This window comes from Lutzomyia longipalpis, chromosome 1 (genome assembly GCF_024334085.1).
Source record: "Lutzomyia longipalpis isolate SR_M1_2022 chromosome 1, ASM2433408v1".
NCBI classification, from domain to species: Eukaryota; Metazoa; Arthropoda; class Insecta; order Diptera; family Psychodidae; genus Lutzomyia; species Lutzomyia longipalpis.
The window spans coordinates 50,177,710-50,200,715 of NC_074707.1; the positions used below are offsets into that span (position 1 = coordinate 50,177,710).

At 33.1% G+C, this 23,006-nt stretch overlaps 2 protein-coding genes across 2 annotated transcripts; one reads left to right on the plus strand and one right to left on the minus strand.

Moving 5' to 3' along the window:
• The first annotated feature begins 5,021 nt into the window (after positions 1-5,021).
• Positions 5,022-11,609, plus strand: LOC129788161 (uncharacterized). The gene is made up of 5 exons (XM_055824207.1): positions 5,022-5,607; positions 8,698-8,941; positions 9,817-10,249; positions 10,480-10,589; positions 11,248-11,609. The coding sequence occupies exons 1-5, from the start codon at positions 5,505-5,507 to the stop codon at positions 11,534-11,536; spliced, it is 1,179 nt and encodes a 392-aa protein (XP_055680182.1). The 5' UTR covers positions 5,022-5,504; the 3' UTR covers positions 11,537-11,609.
• Positions 11,610-11,617: 8 nt separating this feature from the next.
• LOC129788160 (scavenger receptor class B member 1) lies at positions 11,618-22,786 on the minus strand. Its single transcript, XM_055824206.1, has 6 exons — positions 22,267-22,786; positions 19,901-20,006; positions 14,539-14,630; positions 13,420-14,404; positions 12,288-12,532; positions 11,618-12,223 (listed from the first exon to the last, which is right to left on the minus strand). The coding sequence occupies exons 2-6, from the start codon at positions 19,935-19,937 to the stop codon at positions 11,930-11,932; spliced, it is 1,653 nt and encodes a 550-aa protein (XP_055680181.1). The 5' UTR covers positions 19,938-20,006; positions 22,267-22,786; the 3' UTR covers positions 11,618-11,929.
• Between the last annotated feature and the right edge of the window lie 220 nt (positions 22,787-23,006).

Below are 23,006 nucleotides of genomic sequence, written 5' to 3' on the forward strand. Positions count from 1 at the left end.
TGAATTATTTTGTGAGTTTTTCTACAGGATTTCAGTCATTTTGATGAATTCAAATGGTGGGAGATCGTTACTGATTACTTCAGTCATTTAAACCATTTTTTTCTAAACAGTGAATTAAGTGATAATTTATTGCCGTTTATATCTTACCTTATACTGCTTTTATTATGCTTCTAAACTAACTTAATTTTAACCTGAACTACTTAAGCTACATTGTGTTGGAAAAAATACGGCCTAAGGATTCTTATGAAGACCTAATGAAGAAAGAAAATAATCTGCGAAATGTTAAAGATCAAGCAGAAGGAGTCTATGTAAGTTCCACAAACTATAATTTTTTTTTAATTTCTGGATTAATTTAATTAATTTTTGTTAAAAAGAAGAAGATGCAAAAAAATATTTTCAGCATTTCTTTAGGACCTCTCTACCGAAGATTAAACAATTTCCAAAATAAGGATCACACAAAGGGTCGATCTATGTAAAAAAAAATCATTTTGTGTTGTGATAGTGGATAAAACTTTGCTGCATATTCATTGAAGAAAAAAACAATCTCAAAAGCAAGATAAAAAATGTAGAAAGCAAGAAAAACTTTCACTTTCCTTTAAAAATAAGTAAAATTGCATAATCTCCTTTTCTTCCCATTCACAAAAGTAATCCTTTAATTAGAAGAAATCAATGGCAAAACTTCCTCTTTGAAAATTAGGAATCTCATTCAATTTTCTCTCGAAACAAAAAAAAATAAAAAAAAGTAAAACCTCTAGAGAGCTACAAAATAAATAAATAAAAATATAAATCCTCAAATTGGTGACATTTTTTATATTATACAGGTTTAAAAAAAAATGAAAAGAATTCAGAGGATTTTGCATTAATTAAATAAAAGAATTAAAAAAAAAGAATTGTGACTAAGAAAAACTTTGTGAAAGCGTAGTATTTGCTTCTTTATTGTAAGACTGATAGAAGAAAATGTTTTACTTTCATCTTTCTTGTAGAAGAAAAGAAAACTAAAAGATTTTTGGAGAGAAAATCCTTTTTAGAAATTAAATCATAAACTCTGTGTAAAATGCCTTAAGAAATTTTTTAAAAAGAATAATGCAAAATATAAAAAAATCGAAGCACAATAAGATTCGTATCCGACCGAGATGAAAAATAAATTAAATATTTCTCCATAATCCGTCAAAGAGAAAAAAAAGAAAAGGTTTGAGAAGAATTTTCCTTGGAAGGAAAAATTTTATCGTAGAAAGAATTTAGAGAAAAAAAACTAATAAAATCCAAGAGAGGAGAAAGGATGTTGAATCCTTGGAGGTTTTGCCACTTCAATTTCCAATCTCAAAGGAAGTAGAAGTTTTCTTTAATATAAATTCGTTATACTTTTCAAAATAAAAAGAAAAAAACCACAAAAACCCTTCTAATGTGTATTTGTGTGTGATATTAGAAATTTGTCCCTCATTCCAATGGAAAAAACTTTAGTAGAACAACCAAATAAAAAAAATATATATATTTTAAAGAAAACATAACTTTCTGAAAGAAAAAAAAACAACATCCTCAATTGCGACAAGAATAAAAGAAAAAAATATTTAACAGAAGGTGAATAAAAGAATTTACAGACATTTTTTCAAACTTAAAATAAACTGCCAACTTAGTGCTATGAAATAAATAAATAAAAGAAACATTTTTCAGCTTCCACCCCCAAAAATCTCTCTCCTACAAACAATTCCAAAAAAAAGAAATGAAATTAACTCAATAGAAATAGATTGAAAGAGAAAATTAGACGATTAAATAAACCACAAGTCCTTTGAAAAAATTTTATGCAAGATTTTGGACAGTTTGAATGAAAAAAGAATTAATCCCTAATTTTTAAATAAAGTGAAAATGAATTAAAACAAATTGTTTCATTTTTATTTGAGAAAAAAACCCAATTTTTGGTCAGAAAAGTGAGTGTTTGTGACAGGAAAACTTCTTTGTTTTGATCAGGAGGAGGACATTCAATTTGATCAAAGAAGAAAGGGAAAATTATTTTGAAGCCCTTCTGATCTTTCCTGGACTTAAATTGAATCCGTTCTTTTGATCATTTGATCCTCTTTTTAGTTTTTCAAAGCAAAATAAAAAATTTTCCGTTTAAAAGATTAAAATTTCTTTATTCTCAGATTTTTTAGAACTATCCTTCTGGTCAAAAAATAATTATTTTATTACGTTCAATTAAATCCACAGAGAAAAGAAAATTATTTTTGCAAAGAAAAGGAAATCATGCGGCTCTCATGTAGAAAGATCCTCTATCGCGGAACAATTTTGACCCATATCAACTTGTGGGGAATCATAAAAATAGAAGAATCGCGAGAAAAATTCCCCAATATTCATTGGGGTCACATAGAAAAGTGCAGTGATGGCACAGTCCGGAAAAACATAACCTGAATTTTTGAACAATATGGAAATGAATAGGAGGAACTTCATTGTATTCGAGTTGGAGTATTTTTTTAAAGAGTTCTTCAGAGGTGTGTGAAGACGCGGAGAGACACCGACGCGAGACACAACCGGATAAAGACTGATGGGGGAATTATGAATTTAATTTAATGTACGAGTCTTATGCTCATGAGACCATGGCAATGTATTCGTTTCATTTGGCCACAAACACACACCGAGAGAGCTTCCCACATTATTTTCCTGGCTCTCTGGCGTGCTATAGAATTTTACTTTCACTCTCGCGCGGACAAGATAGTCAAGAGTTGGTATCTCTGGCTGGTCGTGCTGATCGGTGGTGATCGTGTGTTGGCCCCATGGCCGATCGCAGATCCCACCAAGAAAATTCCACAGAATGCGCGCCAAACCAAAACATGCAGCACAAAGCATTAATCACTTTCATTTTCTTCCGAGAAAGCCACTCTCTGTGGATGCAGGAGATCACAGCTCAATGATCATTTCGGCAGCATCGGGATGTAACATGCTGCCCGCAAAAAAAATGTGTTCATGCACGAAAAAGTGAAATTGAATAAACCACAGACAAGATACTGTTGTTGTGGATAAATGGATGGAATTTTGCTATAACAAGAGACGATTGGACTGGGTAATTTTTGAAAACAAATTGCCGGCTAATCTATTTACTTTCTCGAAAACCGACAACCACTTTTCCAATAAAACACACAAAATACACAAAAGCCCATTTCTTCTTTCGACAATAGATAGAGGTGTAATTAATTTACCTGCGCGCGCAATTTATCCAAAAGAGTATAATCTCGAAGGTATTTTTGTAAGTACATTTAAGGTTTTTTTTTAAGGCAATGCCTATACGAAATTATATTTGCTTCAATGAATAAATTATTTTTCAAATTGAAGAGATTTAAATTTCTTTTAAATTTAACTTTCAATAGATTGTTTGAATATTTAGGGACCATGATTTTTTTTTCAGAATTTTCTTTATTCTTTTGAATTTCCATCAATTTTAGGAATTAAGGTATCGTCTCCCAGTAAACAAATGATTGAGTCAAATAAAGCTCAATCAATATTGATTAATCATTGATTGAGCAATAATTGATAAATCAATTGAGAAAGTCTATCGATTAATAAATTACTGCTCAATGGATGTTGAATCTCAGGTCAATTCCGATTGCTCAATAATTTATCATCTATGCGGACCTATATTGACTCAATAATGAATCAATCAATATTAATACTATCAATATTGAGTCAACTATAACTCAAACACTAATTGATCATGGACTGTTCAACTATTGATCAAAAATTGTTCTTCAATTTTTTAATCAATGAGTTGGTCAATTTATCGTCAATTATTGCTCAAACAACATTGACAATCAATATTGAGTCAATTTTAACTCAATCAGTATGGATCATGGATTGATCAACTACTGATCAAATATTCTTAGAAATTTTTATCAATTTATGCTCAATCATCGGTCAATAACGCAATTTCCGAGCAATCATCTGTCAATCATCGGTCAATTAGATATTTTTTCTCCGATGTTTGTTATAGATAGATAGATTTTTATTTCATAATTAAATCCATGTGCAGCAAATTTTTTTCTGATTGATCATTTATTGTCATTCAATCAAATTGGTTTCCGATTGAGTAATTATTGTCTATCAATCTGATTGATCAACTATTGACCAATCATTGGATATCAATTTGATTGATCAATAATTGATCATCTATACCTTTATTCAACATTGAGCTCAATAATTGATCAATGATTGTGCAAAATTTGTTCACTGGGTGAAAAATATGTATCTCGATTTTATAAATTGTTAAAATTATCCTTGATTACACAGTTTATATGTCCTCTTAAGACCTCGGATTTAAGTCTTGAATTAAGTTGAAAAGTTTATATGATTAAAAATACACAAATATCGACTTAAAAGACGAATTTGAAGAGGCTATAAAAGTTCAAAAAATCCTTTATTTTTTTAACCAATAATATATAACTTTTTGGAGCTTTTTAAGCTCTATTCCATTCCTATATGTCCACATAATTACCGCGCTATGTGTTGGCAAATAAAAGTGGAATAAAGCAAATAAGAAGTAGAGAGTAATAAGCAAAAGCAAAAGATGGTTAATACGCGGAATCACTTTCTTGTGAGTCCACATTACACAAAAAAGCGACTCTTATACCGAAGATTTGTGCATAAACATAAAGTAAAAAAAAATGAATTAAATTAACATCGGATTTGCGCAGTGAAATGTGCAGGTATATGCTTCTGTGACTTTCCCACAAGAATCCAGATCAATTAATTCTCAGCATTGATCACGCCATGCAGTGAGGTTCGATCGAGCGGTGGTACAGTGATGGTTTACAATGGAAAATGAAAATAGTGTAGCAGTGATCGCGCGGTGGAGAGTGAAATTTATTTTTCTTCATAGATCGCGCGAAAAATCTCAATGAATTTTTCATTCAGCACCTCATCGACGTTTCAGTGCGATCGCTACTGCAAGAGTTTCCGTGTGAGATCAACTTTTACCTCCACCCATGGTAGCTTTGCGCGCATACAAGAAGTTACTCTGGCAATTGTTCCGGCACTCCATTCTGCTGGGAGCTGCGATCGTGTGCAGACGATCGAGTTGCGGTGATCGCGCGGTGTTGTGATTAGGAAAAGTTTTCAACATTATGCTGGAGGATCACGGTGAATTGCAGTTTCTTCTATTTTAAATTAAACGTTCGGTGTGAGTAAAAGAAAATCCCAGCGTCAGGTGTGCGCTCCTGAAACGTCTCTCAGAAGAAGACGATCATTTGTGATGATCATGCTGTTGTGATAAAAAAAAAAAATATATAAAGCGAAAGATCAGTGGAATGGCAAAGACAATTTCTTCATCCCAACAATGTTTCATTTTGTCAACATTGTAAGACTCTGAGAGCTTTGCTTGGTGCTATAGTGCAGTGAATTCTATCACCTGGAAAAACGATCGAGTGCTTGGAGATAATACATACATACATATAGTGGCTATATATAAAAGAAAGCCAGTGTTATTAATGATCTTCTCAAAGTAATTCGTCGTGACAAGGAAAATGAATAATTCCAATACGCTGTTGTTCCTCTGCTGCTGTTCATCATTTCTTATTCTCATTGTGCTCATAAATTGTACAAATGCAGGTGATAAATTAAATTCAGGTAAATGTAGAAAAAAAAAAGAAGAACCACCATCACAAGAAAAATATTATGAGCTCCCTAAGAAATTGTGTTAATACATTCCGTTAATGCGGAAAAACTATTTGATTTCCTTTCCGTGTGAATTGTTTGGTAGTGCGAAAGTGAAAATTTATTTGCAATTTCTTCTCCAGCATGAAGAAGGCACGAAGAAGATGCGTTAAACACTCATGGTAACATGCGAAGAAAAACGAGGAAATGCAGAGCAATTATTTATTGCCACACAATTCATATTTATTTTTCTTTTCATTACCTACAAAACAAAAATATGATGAATATTATTTATATGCAAAACACATGTAGGTCAAACTTGTGAGTACATATCTGTGAAAATTCATCTATGCGATGTTTTGTTTACCGAAGAGATGAATTAGATGGAAGAAAACAATGACGATCAATGGTTGGAGCATAAAGCAAGAGTTTTTGCATATTGTTCGCTTCAGAGACTTTTTACCTGAGAGCCATGTAAATTCAAGATTACACGGTTTTTCCTAATAAATATTTTATTTTATTAAAAATACTTTTTTTTTAATCCATTAAAGGTTTTTATTAAGCAATTAAAAAATGTTGTGAATTTGAGAAAAACTTCTTCCCACAAAAATTTAAAATGCAAACAATAACATGTTGTATGAAAGAATAATTAATTTATTAGATTTTAATTTTTATGAGTGCTGCTTCTTGTTTTTAATAAGAAAGTAATTTTTATAATTTGTTTATTGTTTATAACATTTAATAAATGTTTTTGAGGAAAATCTCTCAAATATACACTATCCGCGAAAAGTTTCCGGGCAAGGCTAAAATGGGATATATTTGAAGGCAAAATTAAAATGACTATATTTCTGGCTGTGGTAAACCGATTTTCAGAAATTTAGCAGTTTTAGAAAAATACATTTCTCACCTTTCCAAAACATATAAGTTTTTGAAAATCGGTCAACCCGTTCATTTTTGGCAGCTATTTTGGTAAACCTAAGCAAACGTATTTTTTTCACAAATTTTAATTTCACTTTGACCTTTTGCATCTCGGCCGCTATTGCACCGATTTTGATGAATAGAGTATCGTAGGAAAGGTAATTTCATTCCCTATCTAAATCTGGTAAATTTTTGAAAATCGGTTAACCATAGCCAGAGATCTGGCTATTTGAATTTAGCCTTCAAAAATATCCAATTTTAGCCTTGTCCGGAAACTTTTCGCGGGTAGTGTATGTATCATTAAAAATATTTTATCGTGAAAATTTAACATAAATGATTTTTTGGATTTTCGAATTTAGTAAATATTTAAATAATTAAAAGCCATTTAAACTGATAAGATGTTTTTTTAGACTTCTTTTGGTTTTAATTAACATTCTTTGAAAAAAAAATACAGTGCAGGTCTTCTTTTTTTTAACCAGGAAAATTGTCACGAAAGGGTTAACTTTAAAAGAATACAAAATTATTTATTTTGATTCTTTTGAGAAGCTTAAAAGCTTAAAAAGCTTCTCAAAGAATTAAAAAATTATTTGAAACCCCAGATTTTCTCTCTACAAATAATATCGAGATTTCTGTCATTTTTCTTTGCTTGTTAGACAAAGAATACTGAAAAAGACGTAGCCGGTTTCTTCCTAGAAATTTTCCTATATTTAATGATTTTTCCCTGCTTTTCATTTAAATAAAAATTTACTAAAATCGGCAAAGAAATAAAATTATATTACAGAAGTGTTTTAAATATATTTAAAATAATTTTAAGCTCTCACCCATAAACTAAAGAAATGAAAAAAAGTCTGCTTAATATCTGTTTTCTTAAAGAAAATTAGCCTGATTCTTTAGAAAAATTTCTAACAATAAAAATTTAATCATACGGAGAAAAAGAAGCTGAGGCGATCTGCAAGAAATCTCCGGGGCCACGTGCAATAATTTTGCAATTTACAATTTCTCCTTGTATATAGATGAAAATAATTAATAAAGAGCACGAAGGCAGAAGAACAAAAATGAAGATCACAAAAGATAGCGGAGTGAGAGAGCATCAGACAAAAAAGCTTCTCACCTCATTGATAAATCTAATCCCTTCAATCAATTCAATCTCACCACATTTATGATTCTGCTTCCGGTTCGATGTTCTATTTACTTTTTTTGATGCCCATTTGAAGTCTCTTTTTTTTCTGTAACACCTATTGTGTGCAGTAATAATTCAATTTGTAGGGCATTTCACCTTCATTTTGCGACGCAAAGTCCGCCATAAGACTCTCACTGCTACTTGGCTTGAGGCAAAAAAAAACAAAGGTATCCTACAACTATGTAGGTACATATTTTTGGGGAGAAGGAATTAGCGTGGCGGAGGAAAGATCAAGTGTAGGGCAAATTTGTTTTATTGGCTATTTATCGGCATATGCTTTAATCGAATTCATTTACCTTCTTTGAACATTGTTGCAAACGCAACCACAGCAAATTCCAATTATTTGGCCACATCGTCAATGAGGTGAGGTTTTGTGCCTCAAGATGAAGTAGAGACAAAAAAAAACCAGCCAGGGAAAAGCGTGGCAAAAAGATCTCCATACCAATTTCACATTTATTTCGCCCATTCTTCCACCAATTATTGTGTTTAACCGCGAAGCCATAGGAAGATTAGGAGCTTTGGCAAAGCTGGTACGAAAAAAAAGAGCCTCGCGTAGTGTCTCATTGGGTGCAATTTCACTTTTTTCATCGACAACACGAAAAACTTTTACCTCGTAGTTCAGTCGGTTAAAAATTAATTCTTAAAAGCAGCAAAATAGTGTGACGAAGAGGGATTAAATTGCTCTTTTCACTTTCATTGATTTTCTATTTAGCATGTGATTCTGCCATGTACCTATTTTATATGTTTTAATACAGAATAAATCATGGGCATTTCATGGCGCCAACTCATAAATTATGGAATTTACCATGCAGATTAATAATCGTGCGCTTTTTTGCACAAAACCCATCGACATTTTATATGGTGTGGAACGAATTTGTGTGGCCGTTTTGGTGGGATATTTTCTCTCTCCGTACTATCTTGTGGGCTAATTTGCATCACTAAAATTCTTTTTTTTTCTTTGCCAGACTCGTGCGGCGTGCAGCCATATCGGAGGCAACCACGTGATGCTGAAGGGTCAAAGAATAGATCACAGAATCGTGCAAAGAGGAAAGGAAGGATAATTTCAGGGAATCCAACGGAGGATGGAGAATTCCCTTGGCAGGTTTCTCTGGAGCTTTTGCATCCTTCCCTGGGCTTCCTTGGGCATTGGTGTGGAGCTGTTCTTGTGGAGAAGAATTGGATTCTCTCAGCTGCTCATTGTATTCACAAGTAAAGATTTTCTTTATGCCCTTTTAGTTTTCCCAAGGTTGCTTAAGATCGAATAATATTCATTAAAAACGTCAACAAATTGTTTAGAGTTGCCTCAAAGTATTTATGATCGCATCAAAATTACTTTCGATCGTCTTGAGATTGCTAAAGATCTACTAGAATTACTTAAATTCGTATTAAGATTACCTACGATCATTTCTAAATTGTTAGTTTTACTTAAGCAATCTAGAGACGATCTTAAGCAGTTTAAGAGATGTTTTAGATCGTCTCGAAATTGCTTGAGATCGCCTCAAACTGTTTAAGATCGTCTCAAGAATGCTTTAGATCGACTAAAATTGCTTAAGATTGTTTCAAATTGTTTAAGATCGCCTCATATTTGCTTACGTTCGTCTTAAGATTACTTAAGATCAAGGAATTGCCTAAAATCGTATTAAGAATACTTAAAATTGTTTTTAATTTGTTAGATTGTCTTAAGCAATTTTAATTGATCTTAAGCAATCTAGAGACAATCTTAAGCAGTTTAAGATCGTCTCAAACTGTTTTAGATCGTCTCTAAATTGCTTAAGATCGTTTTAAACTGTTTAAGATCTTTTCAAAATTGCTTAAGATCGTCTCAAATTGTTTAAGATCACATCAAATTTACTTCAAATCGTCTCAAGATTGTTTAAGATCAACTAAAATTGCTTAAAATCGTCTCAAAATTAATTAAGATCGTCTTAAACTGTTTAAGATCTTTTCAAAATTGTTTAAGATCGTCTCAAATTGTTTACGATCACATCAAAATTACTTAAAATCGCCTAAAGATTATTTAAGATCTTCTTAAGATTTCTTCAAAAAATGTTCAAAAATTCAAATAAATCCTGTCACAATTCCAGTGATTTATTCAACCTTCCCCTCCCACCACTGTGGACGGCAGTTTTGGGTGAGCACGATCGTTCGTATGAGTCTGGCTATGAGCAAAGGATCCCCATTGATAAGATCATCATGCACGAAAACTACCAAAACTACCAGCATGATCTTGTCCTCATGCGACTCTCACGTCCCGCCGATACACACTTTCCATCATTCATTCGCCCAATTTGCCTACCCAGCCACATTGGCGCCAGCACGATTGACGATGAAAGTCATGCTGCGGATCGTAATGATAATTTCCTCAGGCGACTCATTAGTTTCTTCACGAAGAAGCCACCGCGAAAGTCCCAGAAGCGGCGTAATGATAAATTCTTCCAAGATCGTCACATAACAAATAGAGAAAATGACCTTTTCTTCAGCTTCAAGACAATAGAGGATTTCAATTTATACCAACAGGTGAGCTTCCACCACAGCCAAATGCTCGTACCACCTCAAGCACGCAGATCCGCCAAGAAAACTTTTACTCTCTCTTTGCGGACAATGTTGGAAGAACAATAAAGCAGTAAATCAGTGGGTTTAAGTCACGTATAGATTGAAATACTTGTCTTTTGGGCTTTTTTGTCACACTTTCCCTACTTTTATGAACAACTTGTACCTTAATTAAATTATTTCTTTTCTTTACACAGAATTCTCTCTACCAAGATTGTCGTGTTACCGGATGGGGCAAGAAGACCATTGAAGGGGAATTGACGGATATTCTGCTGCAATCTCGAGTTCCTATCCTATCAAATGCTAAGTGAGTTTATTGAAATTTAATTAAATCTAATTAAGGAAATTAATAAAAATTCAATAAAGAGTTTTTATGAGTTCTTTGTCAATTTATTTTGAAGGAGAGAGCACGATTTTAATTGCGATCTTGATTAATTTGCTCAGGCGATCTTGCGATCTCGGGAAAAAAAGCTTTCAAATTAATTCTTATTTTTTCCTGTGGGAAATTTTTAGTTTCTTCTAATTTCTTTTCCTTTATTGAACGAAATTTTGTAGACCTTCTGGCAATCAATATTCTTTTGGTTTCTTTTGCTTCTCTAATCTCTCAAAGAAATTCTTATTAACTCTTGTATGTTAATTAAATCCCAATTTCTCGCCCCCAAATCTTTCTTCTTCTTTCACAAATTTCTGGGAGAAATATTTTCTCGTTTGCTTTAGAATTTTTTCTGTTAAAGGAAATAAATTTAATTTAATCCTAGAAGAAAATGTTGTTGATGAATTGTTGGGAGAATCTTTCCATTAATTTATGAGGCTTAAATTCATAATTTTTTTCCGAGATTTTATTTTTTCGACACGTATAACAATTTTAATTCTCCAACAAAATAAAGATCGCAAAAGACAAAAATTCAAAAGCTCATAAAAGCTCTGCAAGAAACAATTTTTCCATTTAAACTTTTTCCTTTCAGATGCCAACTAGCCTATGGGGATCACATAAGAATTCACGAAGGACACATTTGTGGCGGGAAGCTCGAGAAGAAAGCCGGAGCACCGTGTGTGGGTGATTCAGGTGGGGGTTTGCAGTGCAGAGAAGGTCACACGGGGTCATGGATCCTCGTGGGGATCACCTCATTCGGATGGAATTGCAGCCTAAAGCTCCCCGATGTCTTCACCCGCATCACATACTATGTCCAATGGATTAACAAAGTGATTTCCAGTGATTTCAGTGAAGATCTCTATCCGGATTTTTATTACTGAAAGTTCCTTCATACAGAAAAAATCCTCTCGGAAATAAAACACCCGAATTTAAAAGAAAAAAAAAGAAGAAAAACTCACGAATTATTGAAACTCCTTTTTTTTAAACATTGAGTTACAAATTACAATCTAGTCAGTAATAAATTACAAAATAAAGCAGAAGAGAGTTTGTCTTAAATATCTCAAAGAAGTAAGAAGAAGAAAAAAAACCACAGCAAGAGGCCTTATAAAACCTTAATCCATTAAATTGTAAAAAAAAATAATGAAAGTTAAATATAAAAAATGTTTTTTTCCCTTTGATGAAACCTATATATCACAGTCTTGTAGAATCTTAGAGAACTAGAACAAGTCGTTGGTTAACAGGTGGAGAGCTTTTTCGGGTCGAAAGCTCTCAACTCAATCGTGAGTTTCTATACTGTGGAGCTTTTCAAGCAAATTATTGTCGATGTCGCGATCAACGTTTTTCGGTTGGTGAAGGAATGGCACAACACTAGCTGAAGAATATCGAATTTTCTTCTTTTTATCTTCGTAGTAAGTTTTGGCATTTATCGTGCACATGAAGGCACTTGCAACGATGATGGAGATACCAATTATTCCTAAACTGTAGCCCAAGAAAGCTTGAATGGGTGGCAGGAAGACCAAGAAGATCGTGAGAACGACATTTAAGTACATTGGAAAGTCGTCCATTGACTGGAAAATTTCAAATTAAAATTAATGCTGTGAATTTATCTTTTCAGAAAAGCTCCAAACTTACCACCTCCACCCATAAAACAGGCAGAGCCATATCATTGAAGGGACTCATGCGCTTATGGAACTTTGTCTGTCCAATCATTAAGTTCAGTTGCACCCTCATTGTCGCCTTCATCGCCACCCCAAGTTGTGGCTGAATGGCAAGGATTGAATCGTGCTTATCAGCCTGCGGAGAAAGCCCATCAATTTTCTCCAAAAGCGTCGGATCGGCATTGTGAAAATGCGGCAGCGAAACAGCCAGTGGAATATCTATAAAAGTGAAATAAAGACAATAAAATTAATCTTGCAATACAGGCGCCAAGTTAATCTCTCAAAACCTTGTCGCGAGATTATTCTCTCATTAAATTGGAAAGGTGATTAGATAAGTTTGAAGTGTAATTGCGAAAATACATTTTTTTCCATTTTTAGCCGGCTTTATTTTTGCCTTTTTATTGTGTGGGAGAAAAGCTCTTTTTTTGTTCTTGGAAATTATGAAATTTAATAATTTTATTAGTCAAGCTTTTGCTTTATAGATAATTTCCATTTACTATCAATCCGCACTTATGCTGCTGAAACTTTTTTTGATGGAATACAATATTTAAAAAAAAGTTTGTTTTAAAAGAAAAAAATTACATAATTTTATGAGATTAAAATAATTGATTTTTGAATTTAATTAAATATCTGAAAATATGTTAAAGTTTAAAGAAAAATATAGGAAAATAAATAATTATCATGCAGCATTTTTATATCAAGTGGATTTTGATGAAAGCTTTTTATATAGGAAATTGAAAGCTTTCATTCGGCACAAGTTTCTAAAGCCTTTAAATTTTTTATAGTGATCTTTGAATGAGCAAATAAACATGTCTAATCGACTCTAAATGCTTTAAATTTATTAACTAAAATTAGAATAAATTAAAAGGTAGAGCTTTCAAGAAAATTCAACCTAAAAAAACTCAGAAACATAATATTTTTCACATCTTAAATTTGACAAAACATTTTTCTGGCTCATCAAGTTTTCAGAGCTTTTTTATTTTCATCAATTTATTGTAACTTCTGCGAGCTTTTTAACTTGCATAATATTTTTGAAAGCTTTCGAAATAAATAAATTCATTAATTTTCATAAGAATAATTAACAAAAAGCTTAACAAAAAGCTTACTGTAGTAGCAAGGGCTAATATCCCCCAGTCCCTGCTTGAGGCACTTCTTGTCACGGCAGTAGCATTCGGAATCAGGATCATCGTGGCTATTGAAGAAGGTATCGCGTGAGAAATGGAACCACGAAGCTGGAAGGAGCCCCAGGCGACTCTCGTGGGAATATTCAATGCGCATCTTCCGGCAGAAAGCTTTCCTGAAGACGCTGAATTGTTCATTTTTGCGGAATTTTTTCGGGAAAATGCCTCCATCGTATGTTCCCCTGAGGGTATTGCATGGGGTATTCACATCCTCGTGCCCAGGACCATTGCGATAGCCCCAATGAGCGAGTCCTGGACTACCATTCATGATGTCAATTGAGTAATCTCGTGGCTTGGGGAGCTTTGAAGCTTCTTCTGTTGCATTTGGTGGATTTTCTGGGGGTTGAGACGATTTTTCGGGTAGATTCATCACAACCACGTCAACACCTTGAGATGTGAGACGATCAACAAGACCAATTTTGTTGAATGGTACAAATGATGGCACCACAGTTGAGGCAATGGAAACAAGGGGATCATCATAGCCCCACATAAAGTCATGGGCAGTGAGATTGATCACAGGTTCAGCTTCGAAGGATTTAAGTATTGAACTCACTGCTAGACTAGAAAACATGGACATCTCCGCAGCTGCAGCTGACAATCCCAGTGCCACAATATTGGGTATTTGAACATTAACCGTTGACGCATTTGCCACGGAGAGATCATCGCGTGTTGTAATTGTTCGCACGGGAGTATAGGTGAGGGTGTTATTTGCATTAAAAGTGCAGTTCACGTGCACAAGGCGTTCCTCTATGACGAATGGACCCACTTCCTCAAGTCGCAGCTTTGCATCTTGCCCACTTATAAATGCTTCGGCATTTGTTACATTGAAGAGGTACACACTAACGTACACCCCAATGGGGGGATTCTTGAAGAGCCAAAAGAGAAAGGAATGCTCCGACAAATTCAGTTGCTGAGGAATAAATTAGAAGAAAAAAGAAGATATGAGTAAAAAAATAATAATAATTCCATACTCCAGTACTCTGCTGAAGAGATCACACGCGAGGACTCTTGTGTGTGGGATAAGAATAACCCCCTCATACGTACAATATCTATAAACATCTGTAGAGGATCATAGATAATAATTCCAGACGATAATGCTATGCAAATAAATGCCACAATGATGTTTTTTGCGAAATCTGCAATGAGACAAGGGAAAAAGAGAAAAATAAACAATTGAAGATCACCATCGACAAATTGGCACTTGTGGAGTGCTAATTATTTAATTTCGATTAACTGTCACCTCCCTCTTTTGCATCTCCACGCAAATCACCCATCAATGTCTCGCTGTGACAAAGAAAATTAAAATTCTTGACCTAGACTACGCGTCGATACCTACATATGTATTTTATGTAGGTATATCTTGTTGTTGATTGATTTTAATATAACCGCACAGTAGTGATTAGTTGAGCTAATTTCAAATAAATCTATGTCAATGCACTAATTTTGCATTAGTCAACATTCTCCGGCTGCTATAAGACGACCGGCGCGATCTGATAAAGGCCACAATCAAAGAATTTAATCTCTCAAGAAAAGCACAATCTTGCTGCAATTCATTGCTTTCTTTAAGGATTTATGTTTAAGCTGCTATTTAATGCAAAATATTTGTTAAAAATTGAGAAGAAATTTTGGAATTTTATTTATTTTCTTTAATTCGTTATTTTTGAATATTTTTATGGGAAGTAAGTTCATTTTTTTTTTAAAAGAAGTTATTCTTTTTTTTAATTGTCCTATTTTCTGCATAATAAAGAGAATAGAATGAAAATTTTTAAAAAGAAAATTTTATTAATTCCATTTCAGTTATAAGAAAATATGTAGATAACTCATTCATATTTAATTTAAAATAAATTAATGCAAAAATAGGGCATTTTCAAGATGATTCTAATTAGATTTTTTATTCACTTTTATTTTATCATTTTTGCCTTAAAAGAATAAAATTATAACAGAAATATTGAATAAAGAAAATAAGTAATATTTATTTGAGAATTGATTAAACGAGTTTTCTGTCATCCTTGAATATGTTTTCAAGAAGATGAAAAAGGTTTATTTTCTCTTAAACTAATTGTTTTTTTTTGCCTTTTAATTTCAGAGAAAGAAATGAGTCTTCCTCGACCTTTATTAGAAAAAGAACGTGATCCAACTAATTATAAACGAAAATTCTAATAAGAATTCAGATTTTCATCTTTATAACGAACGAATTCAATTTATTTTCTATAAATTCTATTCTTTCATGATTTAAGAATATATATTTTTTTAAAAAATCTCTTTAAAGCTTTATCAAACAAAATTTAATATAGGTATGTAAATAAATAAAAATTTGCTCTATAAAGCATCATTTCTATTGAAAACTCTCCCAAAATTAATTAAGTAAATTAATCTTCAATATTTACAAAATCATTCAATGCGAAGGCAATTAGTCTTTGATATGCGTCACGTGTGCGTCTTCACGTTGAACTTCCCGCGGGGATGCGTCAACAAAATTAATTTTAACAAAAAATGCTGTCATCCTCAAGATTGTATAGATTATGTATAGAGATAAAAGCTCACATTGAACTTGGTAAGTAAGATTGCAAATTTAATGTTATTGTGTGACATTGCAAAAATTAAATTAATTACCAACTTTCTGCGTGAGGACAGCACGTGCGGAGCTTTTATACGCGCGAGCTTTCTCATACACCTCAGAGTGTTTTCTTTGGGAAATTCCTTTAATCATCATTGCTCGAAAATAAGCATAGAAATGTGCGTCATTTACGTTTATTCTTTGTTAAGATGACGCTTTTCATAATTTTTAGCTAATCCATTAGCAATTATGTGCATGGTTAATAATCATTAGATGACCCCCAAGACTTCTGGGTTAATTGCGCAATGATACTTTTCCACAGAATTGAGCCATTATGTGATTCAAAAAATTCGCAATGATGGCACGTCTGAGGCTGAATCTTTGCAATTTCACTTTTCAGCAGTGTGTGCCCGAAATTTGGTCAAGGTTGATAATTTGACAGCAGATTTCCTTATTTATTTGCCCTTTTTTGCATACACAAGAAAAAAAGATGTTTAAACATGCCAAGAAAGGACAAATGAGTCAATTTCTTGGGGAATTTTTTTCTTATTTCATTGCATTGGGGAATTTCGGAGAAATTGCTCAAGTTGAACCACTCCCCAAGAGGTGATTGATACTCATTAATGTTGTGCAGCAGTTGTGAATGAGTCTGTGATCTTTGTTTCGTCTCGCTCGAGTGATCTGTTGCCGATAAGATCGATGAGAGTTCAATTGGCAGCTATGGATTTTTTTCCTCACTGAAAATGACAACATTTCGCAGAGCTTGACGAGCTTTCTTCCCAAGCTATGTATTATCGGTCAAGGTCGGCTATATACACAACATTAAATCCAAAGCAATCCATCAATCCCCGCATGTTCGATCGCACATAGCATCGCAGAGAGAAAGAGTGTTGATCGTGTATCTTGAGGTGCATTGTGCGTCCAGCAGCATAATCTCACGACGTGTGCGGTGGTCCAGTGAAGAAGAAGAAACTGGTTTCTTCATTGGGTCGCATGCAATCATAATATGTTACATTCAAAAGTGATGTGAAAGAGATCAAAAGAGCTACTCTCTCGCACAGGTATTACTTAACATTTACGCTTGATATTCACACCCATCGCCTCTTATTAGCACTCTCCACACACAGTTTCACACATCTCCTCACACAACAAATTATCTCCTCCAAATGATCAACATCATGCTCGCGCCACGATCATAAATCATATATGTATGTGTTGGGGGCCAGATAAGGGATTTCCGGAGACGTTTAGCTGCCAAAAAAACACTCCACAATTGCGGGTGATCCCGCCAAAAAATAATTTCTACGTTTTCAATGAGGTGTCGAAGGTTCCTCCAATGTTTTTCAAGAGCATCGAGGTGTGGTGTGATCGCAAGATTATCTCCCCCATATTGTCGTCTCGATCTGTTTTTTTCTTCTTCTTCTCAACTGCCTGTTAGTACATATCGCAAAGAAAGATTGATCACTGTATCAGAGAAAAAAATTACTACGCGATCGTCTACGATTGAGGGGCATTCAACTGGCTGAAAAAATATTCCTATTCCTTTGCTGGATCAAGTTGGAATTGATTAATTGGCCAACACAGCCAGAGAACCAGACTTTTTGACATTTTTCTGAGAAAGCTTGGCAGCAAACTCATGTACATAATCAAAAAATAAAATGAAATTTTTTTTGGAAAATTTAGAAAAGAATTATTTTTCAAAGATTTTTTTTAATAAAAAAAAATATATCATATTTTATTAAGTTTCTAAGCTACTCAATTTTTTCTCACGAAGTATGTAAAAGCTTTTGAAAAAAAAAACAGGTAAGATACTGGAAATTCATTTTTAGAGCTTTTCCTAAAGCTTCGATGCTAGACAATGTTTTTCAGTTAAAAAAATATTTTTTTCTTCGTAATTTCTTTGAACGCTCATCCAGTTTATTAAAGTTTTGTTATGACTCTTGGTTGAAATTTTCAAAATATATTATTTTAAGCCTTTAAAAATTAAAAAAAAATATATAACCTAATTTATTATAATAAAAAATCAATAATAGTAATGTATTAACCTATTCTTTGAACGATTTTTTAATTTAATTCCAAGTTTAATTCATTTGATAAAACGTAAGATCTTTTAATTAAGAAGCTTTTCTTCTCGATCTTAACAGATTATTTAAATGAAATCTTTGATGTTTATTAGCCTGGTAGTTCTGTAATGATTTATAGCTTAATTTGCAGTAAATTTAGAGACATACGGAACTACCAGGCGCCTCCATAAAACTAAAAGTAATATATTTTGAGCCAAATTCATTTTTTTCATTTTCTTCAATTAAAAAAATAAACGAATAAATAAATTAATTGATAAAATAGAGAGAAAAATAAATTGAAAAGAAAACTTTAATCACACAAAATTTTCCCAGCTGAATGCCCCTTGGGCTGCAATCCTCTGATTCACATGCTCATTGACTCTCACTCTCGTCACCTCAAATATTGTCATGGAGGTAATTTTTTCTGCGCATTTCATAATAGATAAATTTTTTCCCACCTCAATTCTCACACATACCACGTGCAATGGCGCTGGAGGAAAACTAAAAGAGAGTAAGAGAAAAAAGCGGAGAATTCCTTCCACTTTTGCCCGAGAGAGACTGTGATCATGGGTTTTCCTGTTTTTCACCATTATAGGCTGCCGTCCAATTAAAAAGCACTCTCCTCGCACTTTTATTAAGTATGTAGAAATTCTTTCGGCTTGCAACACCAAAATCTCTTGGGTTGGAAAAGCGCGAGATTTCCTAATTCACTGCACACAACTTTTGCGGCATATTTTCCTTCACTTTTTTTTCCCTCCTTGTCACTCAGTGTGGCCTGATCAACCCCATTTGGGTCACAATTTTAATCTTGCAATTGATTGCATTTTGCATCCGGTACACATTGCGCCAGGTGAATTTATTTGCGAAGCAATTACATATCCATGATGGGTGTGATCATCAAAAGGGCGTCCATTGACCACAACGTAATAAAAAAAAGAGAAGCAAAAAGATCCTTGTGCATGATTCAGGGACAATTTTCACGTGTATGAAAGAAAGCTGAGATCATGCTACATAAATCAGTTTTAAGGGGTAAAGCAAGTACAAGAAGAAAAAAACAAGAAGTCAGGACAGGAAGTAAAATTGCTTGAGTGAGATATATTAACGATCTTCCTTGGGATGTGGCTGCTCTGCTGCGAAAATTTCGCCTTGTCCGTTGCATTGAACACAGTTTTTGCGGTTCATGCGGCATAATGTCTCTTTGGGCAGCAACCAAAGCCGACAATCATGCCAGCCAAGTGTATTGAACCATCGTGTGGAATAATTTATTAAATTTTATGAAACATACGCGATGATCTTGAAAATTCATCTCTTTTCCACTGTGTCAATGGGACTCCTATGCTGTTGGATCATTGTGCGCCATTTATATGCCCCACCAGGTATAGGTGCATCGACACAATAGCCCGGCAAGAGAGTTATTAATGGGGAAATTATATCGTGATCGACGAGACAATAAAAGGTGCCACAATTATCCCCCAAATGCCAATTGATTTAAAATGCGCAAACCCCACGAAGACCCTGAACCTGCGAGCCGGTGAAACTTTCCTAGCATATTGTCACATATAAATCACAGCTTTTAATTCCATTCTAACTTATAGGTGCGCGATCTTTAAACCCCGCGCACTTCATGAGCGAGATTGATGAGTGATCATCACTCTCTCACCTAGCACAAGGATGTGTTGAGAGTTAAGAGAGCAGTTTTTGCAATAAAAAATATTTATATGGGCAATTTTATGATACAAATTAAATTAAATATTCCTAGAAATTACATAAAAAATTATTTTCTTACTTGTATTTCTCATGTCGAATTTGAATAGTTCCAACATCTTGAAGCCGTGTTTTTAACTTTTTTTTCCTCTATTTATCCACAATTTACACAAATGTTATTTTTTTTTCTAGAAAAGGAAGAATTAGAATTTTATTATTTTTCAAATTAATTTTACGTTTCACCTGAGAAGAAATTATTCCTTCGTTAAAAAATGTTTTATTGTTTTATGTTTGACTTTTTAATAATTAAAATTAACGTTTTATTGTTTTTCTTAAAAATGTTAAGTCTGATTTATAAAAACTGACTTAAACACTTAAGACCGACTTAAATTTTTAAGCCCGACTGAGTAGTGAGCTCCCTCCCTTTATCCCCAAAAAAAAAGTATTGGAAAATCTTTGGATTTCCCAGTTTAATGTTTGTAGGGGAAACAATGTAAATTTCACACAGAAGAAATCATAATTTTCCCAGCACAGACTCGGAAAATGATCCCACTTTTCTCAACTCTCCAATTTAGCTCTTTAATCATTTTAATTCAATTAAATTCTATTTATTTTTCTAACAACTATTTATTAAACAAATTAAGAACTAAAAAGCTCTTCCAATTTTAAGGGTTTTTCCACATCCGCTAGTTTATGTTGAGAATCAAACTTCTATGTTATTGCAACATTTAGTATGATGTTATATATTGCACAAGACGTGTATTTTAAAAAATTTGTAAAGCATTTTTACATTTTTTTATATTATTCTAGTCCTTGTCTTGCACAAGAGTTTTAAAGAGCTTTTCCATAAGAAAGTAAAATAGAAAGTTCTTTTGAAAGAATGAAAACAATTAAACTTCACGTGCAAATAATGTTAAAGTAATATTGCATAAGAAAACGCTACGGAGCTTTTATGACTCTTAATATATAATATAAATAATTTTTCAAGAGAATTTACAAAAGATAAGACAATTGCCTCAAAATTGTATATTTTCAAATTTAATCAAACTTTAATTTAAATGAATTAAAGGCAAATCGTTGAGACTCTTAACCCGCATAAAAGTAAATCTTGTTTTTCTATTTCTTGTCGCGCCACTGCAATAAGATTTTTTTTAAATATATTTCATAAAAGGTGAAATTATATAATAATTTAAAAGTCAAGAGTATCGCTTTATATACAGCTCTGAATCGTTCCGAAAAGCAAACAAATCAATTTAGAAAATCGAATCAGGATATTGTGGAGATAAGAAACCTGACTGGACTGCTTTCAGATTGGATTTGGTGGATTTGGCGCGATTTTTTTTCGCGACATCTTAACTGCCTTTTAGACTCAGTTATTCTGACATCGTTAAATCTTTAAGAACTGAGATTATTTTTTTTTAATTACAAAAAATATTTTCTTTGGATGTTGAACTTGAAAATAAAAAAAAAAACTACTAAAATTCTTTCAAAAAAAGACAAGAGGAAATACAAAATTTTATTCTAACATAAAAGAATTATAGAGAAACATTCTTAAAAAATTAAAAGAAGCTTATTACGGTACAATAAAGAACTTAAATAAAACAAAAATTATTGTTTCTTTTAATTTGGTTTTTTTTGGTAAGATTAGAGTGTCGTGGGTCAAAAAAAAAATTTTTTTTCCAGATCTCTGGTTCAGAAAAACGAAAGAAAACTGAATTTTCCTGAACCTTTTGTATGGTTTACTTTACCTCAGCTTCCCTCCCCTAAAGTAATTTCCTATTAATACAATTTCAAAAACTAAACTTTAGGTATTGTTTAATTAATAAAGGAAGAGCTTATTCCTGAAAATTGAGTTTCATTCTTTTGAAGGTAGAACACCTTGAGAATTTTCTCAACATTCTATAACTTTTTAATGTTTTACTCTTTTAAGAACTTTCTTCGCCGTTTATTGAGCTTTTCGGAAGATCAATAGAGACGTTAACAATTCACGTTTTTTTTCATATATTCCAGCAACGTTTTCAATTGATTTAATTACATCCCATATTAAGAATAAAAAAAAGCTTTTTTCTCCTATATAATCTTCTTCATATAATTGCACAAATGACAAGAAATATGGGAAAAATTTCTATAGATAAATTAACTACAAGAACTACACACGTGAATACACATGTTTTATTTGAATTAAATGATTTAGAACTATTTTTTACTCTTCCCCCGTCTGATTGTTTTTTTTTTCGAAGATTGATTTAAATAACTTTTCCACGATCATCAAACTGCCATAATGAATCATATTAATTAATTGATGAATAAAAAATCAATAAATTTAAACTAGTCCTCAGTTTTTCCGAAAGATTTTCTCACGAAACTTTGAGGATAAATACAATAAAAATCTTTCTTCCTAAAGGAAAATTTTCAACATATTCAAATATTTTAAAAGAGATCACTCACTTGGAAATTCCTTCACAATAAATCAAATAAATGAAATAATCGCAAATAGACAGCGATTGCGAGATAACAGTCTAAAAACAACTCATTTAATCACAAAATTATTTATATATGAACTTTAATAGAAACATTAAAGGAAAGTTTGTTGATTTTCTCAGGAGGAATTCACGAAGAAAATTTTAAGGAAGCTTTCCAGGGAGCTTTAATGGAATTTTCACGGGATAAAAATATATTTAAAAAAAATCACTTCAATTTAAGGAATGTTCAAGCACAGAAAACATAAAAAAGGGTAAATCACTAAAGAAGGGAAAGCACTGGAAGATCACACACAAAAAGGGTTTTCAGCGGAGCTTTCGCAGCACGTAGGAGTTGAAATGAGTAAATGAAGATTGCAAAGTTTCGCCGGGGCTTTTATACACTTCCCAGTGTGGCAGAGCGGCCCATAATGAAAGATTGTGTCTCGTGGAGTGTGCGAAACGAGTTGGGCCCCGTGGACGATCAGTACAGATCATTGAAACACACTGACGTGCCCAAGTGGTGATATTTGCCAACAGCCAATAGTCGCGAGATCACCCTGGAAAGCCAAACGACGACGCCACAGACTCTCTGGGTGGGAAAAGCACATGCAGTTGTTGGTGAGAGTGGAGCTTTTTTCAATACAGCAGTGCAAGCACTGTCGCGCCGAATATTGCAACAGCTGTTCCCAACATCCTCTCGTGCACCACATCACCCCTCCCGAATTT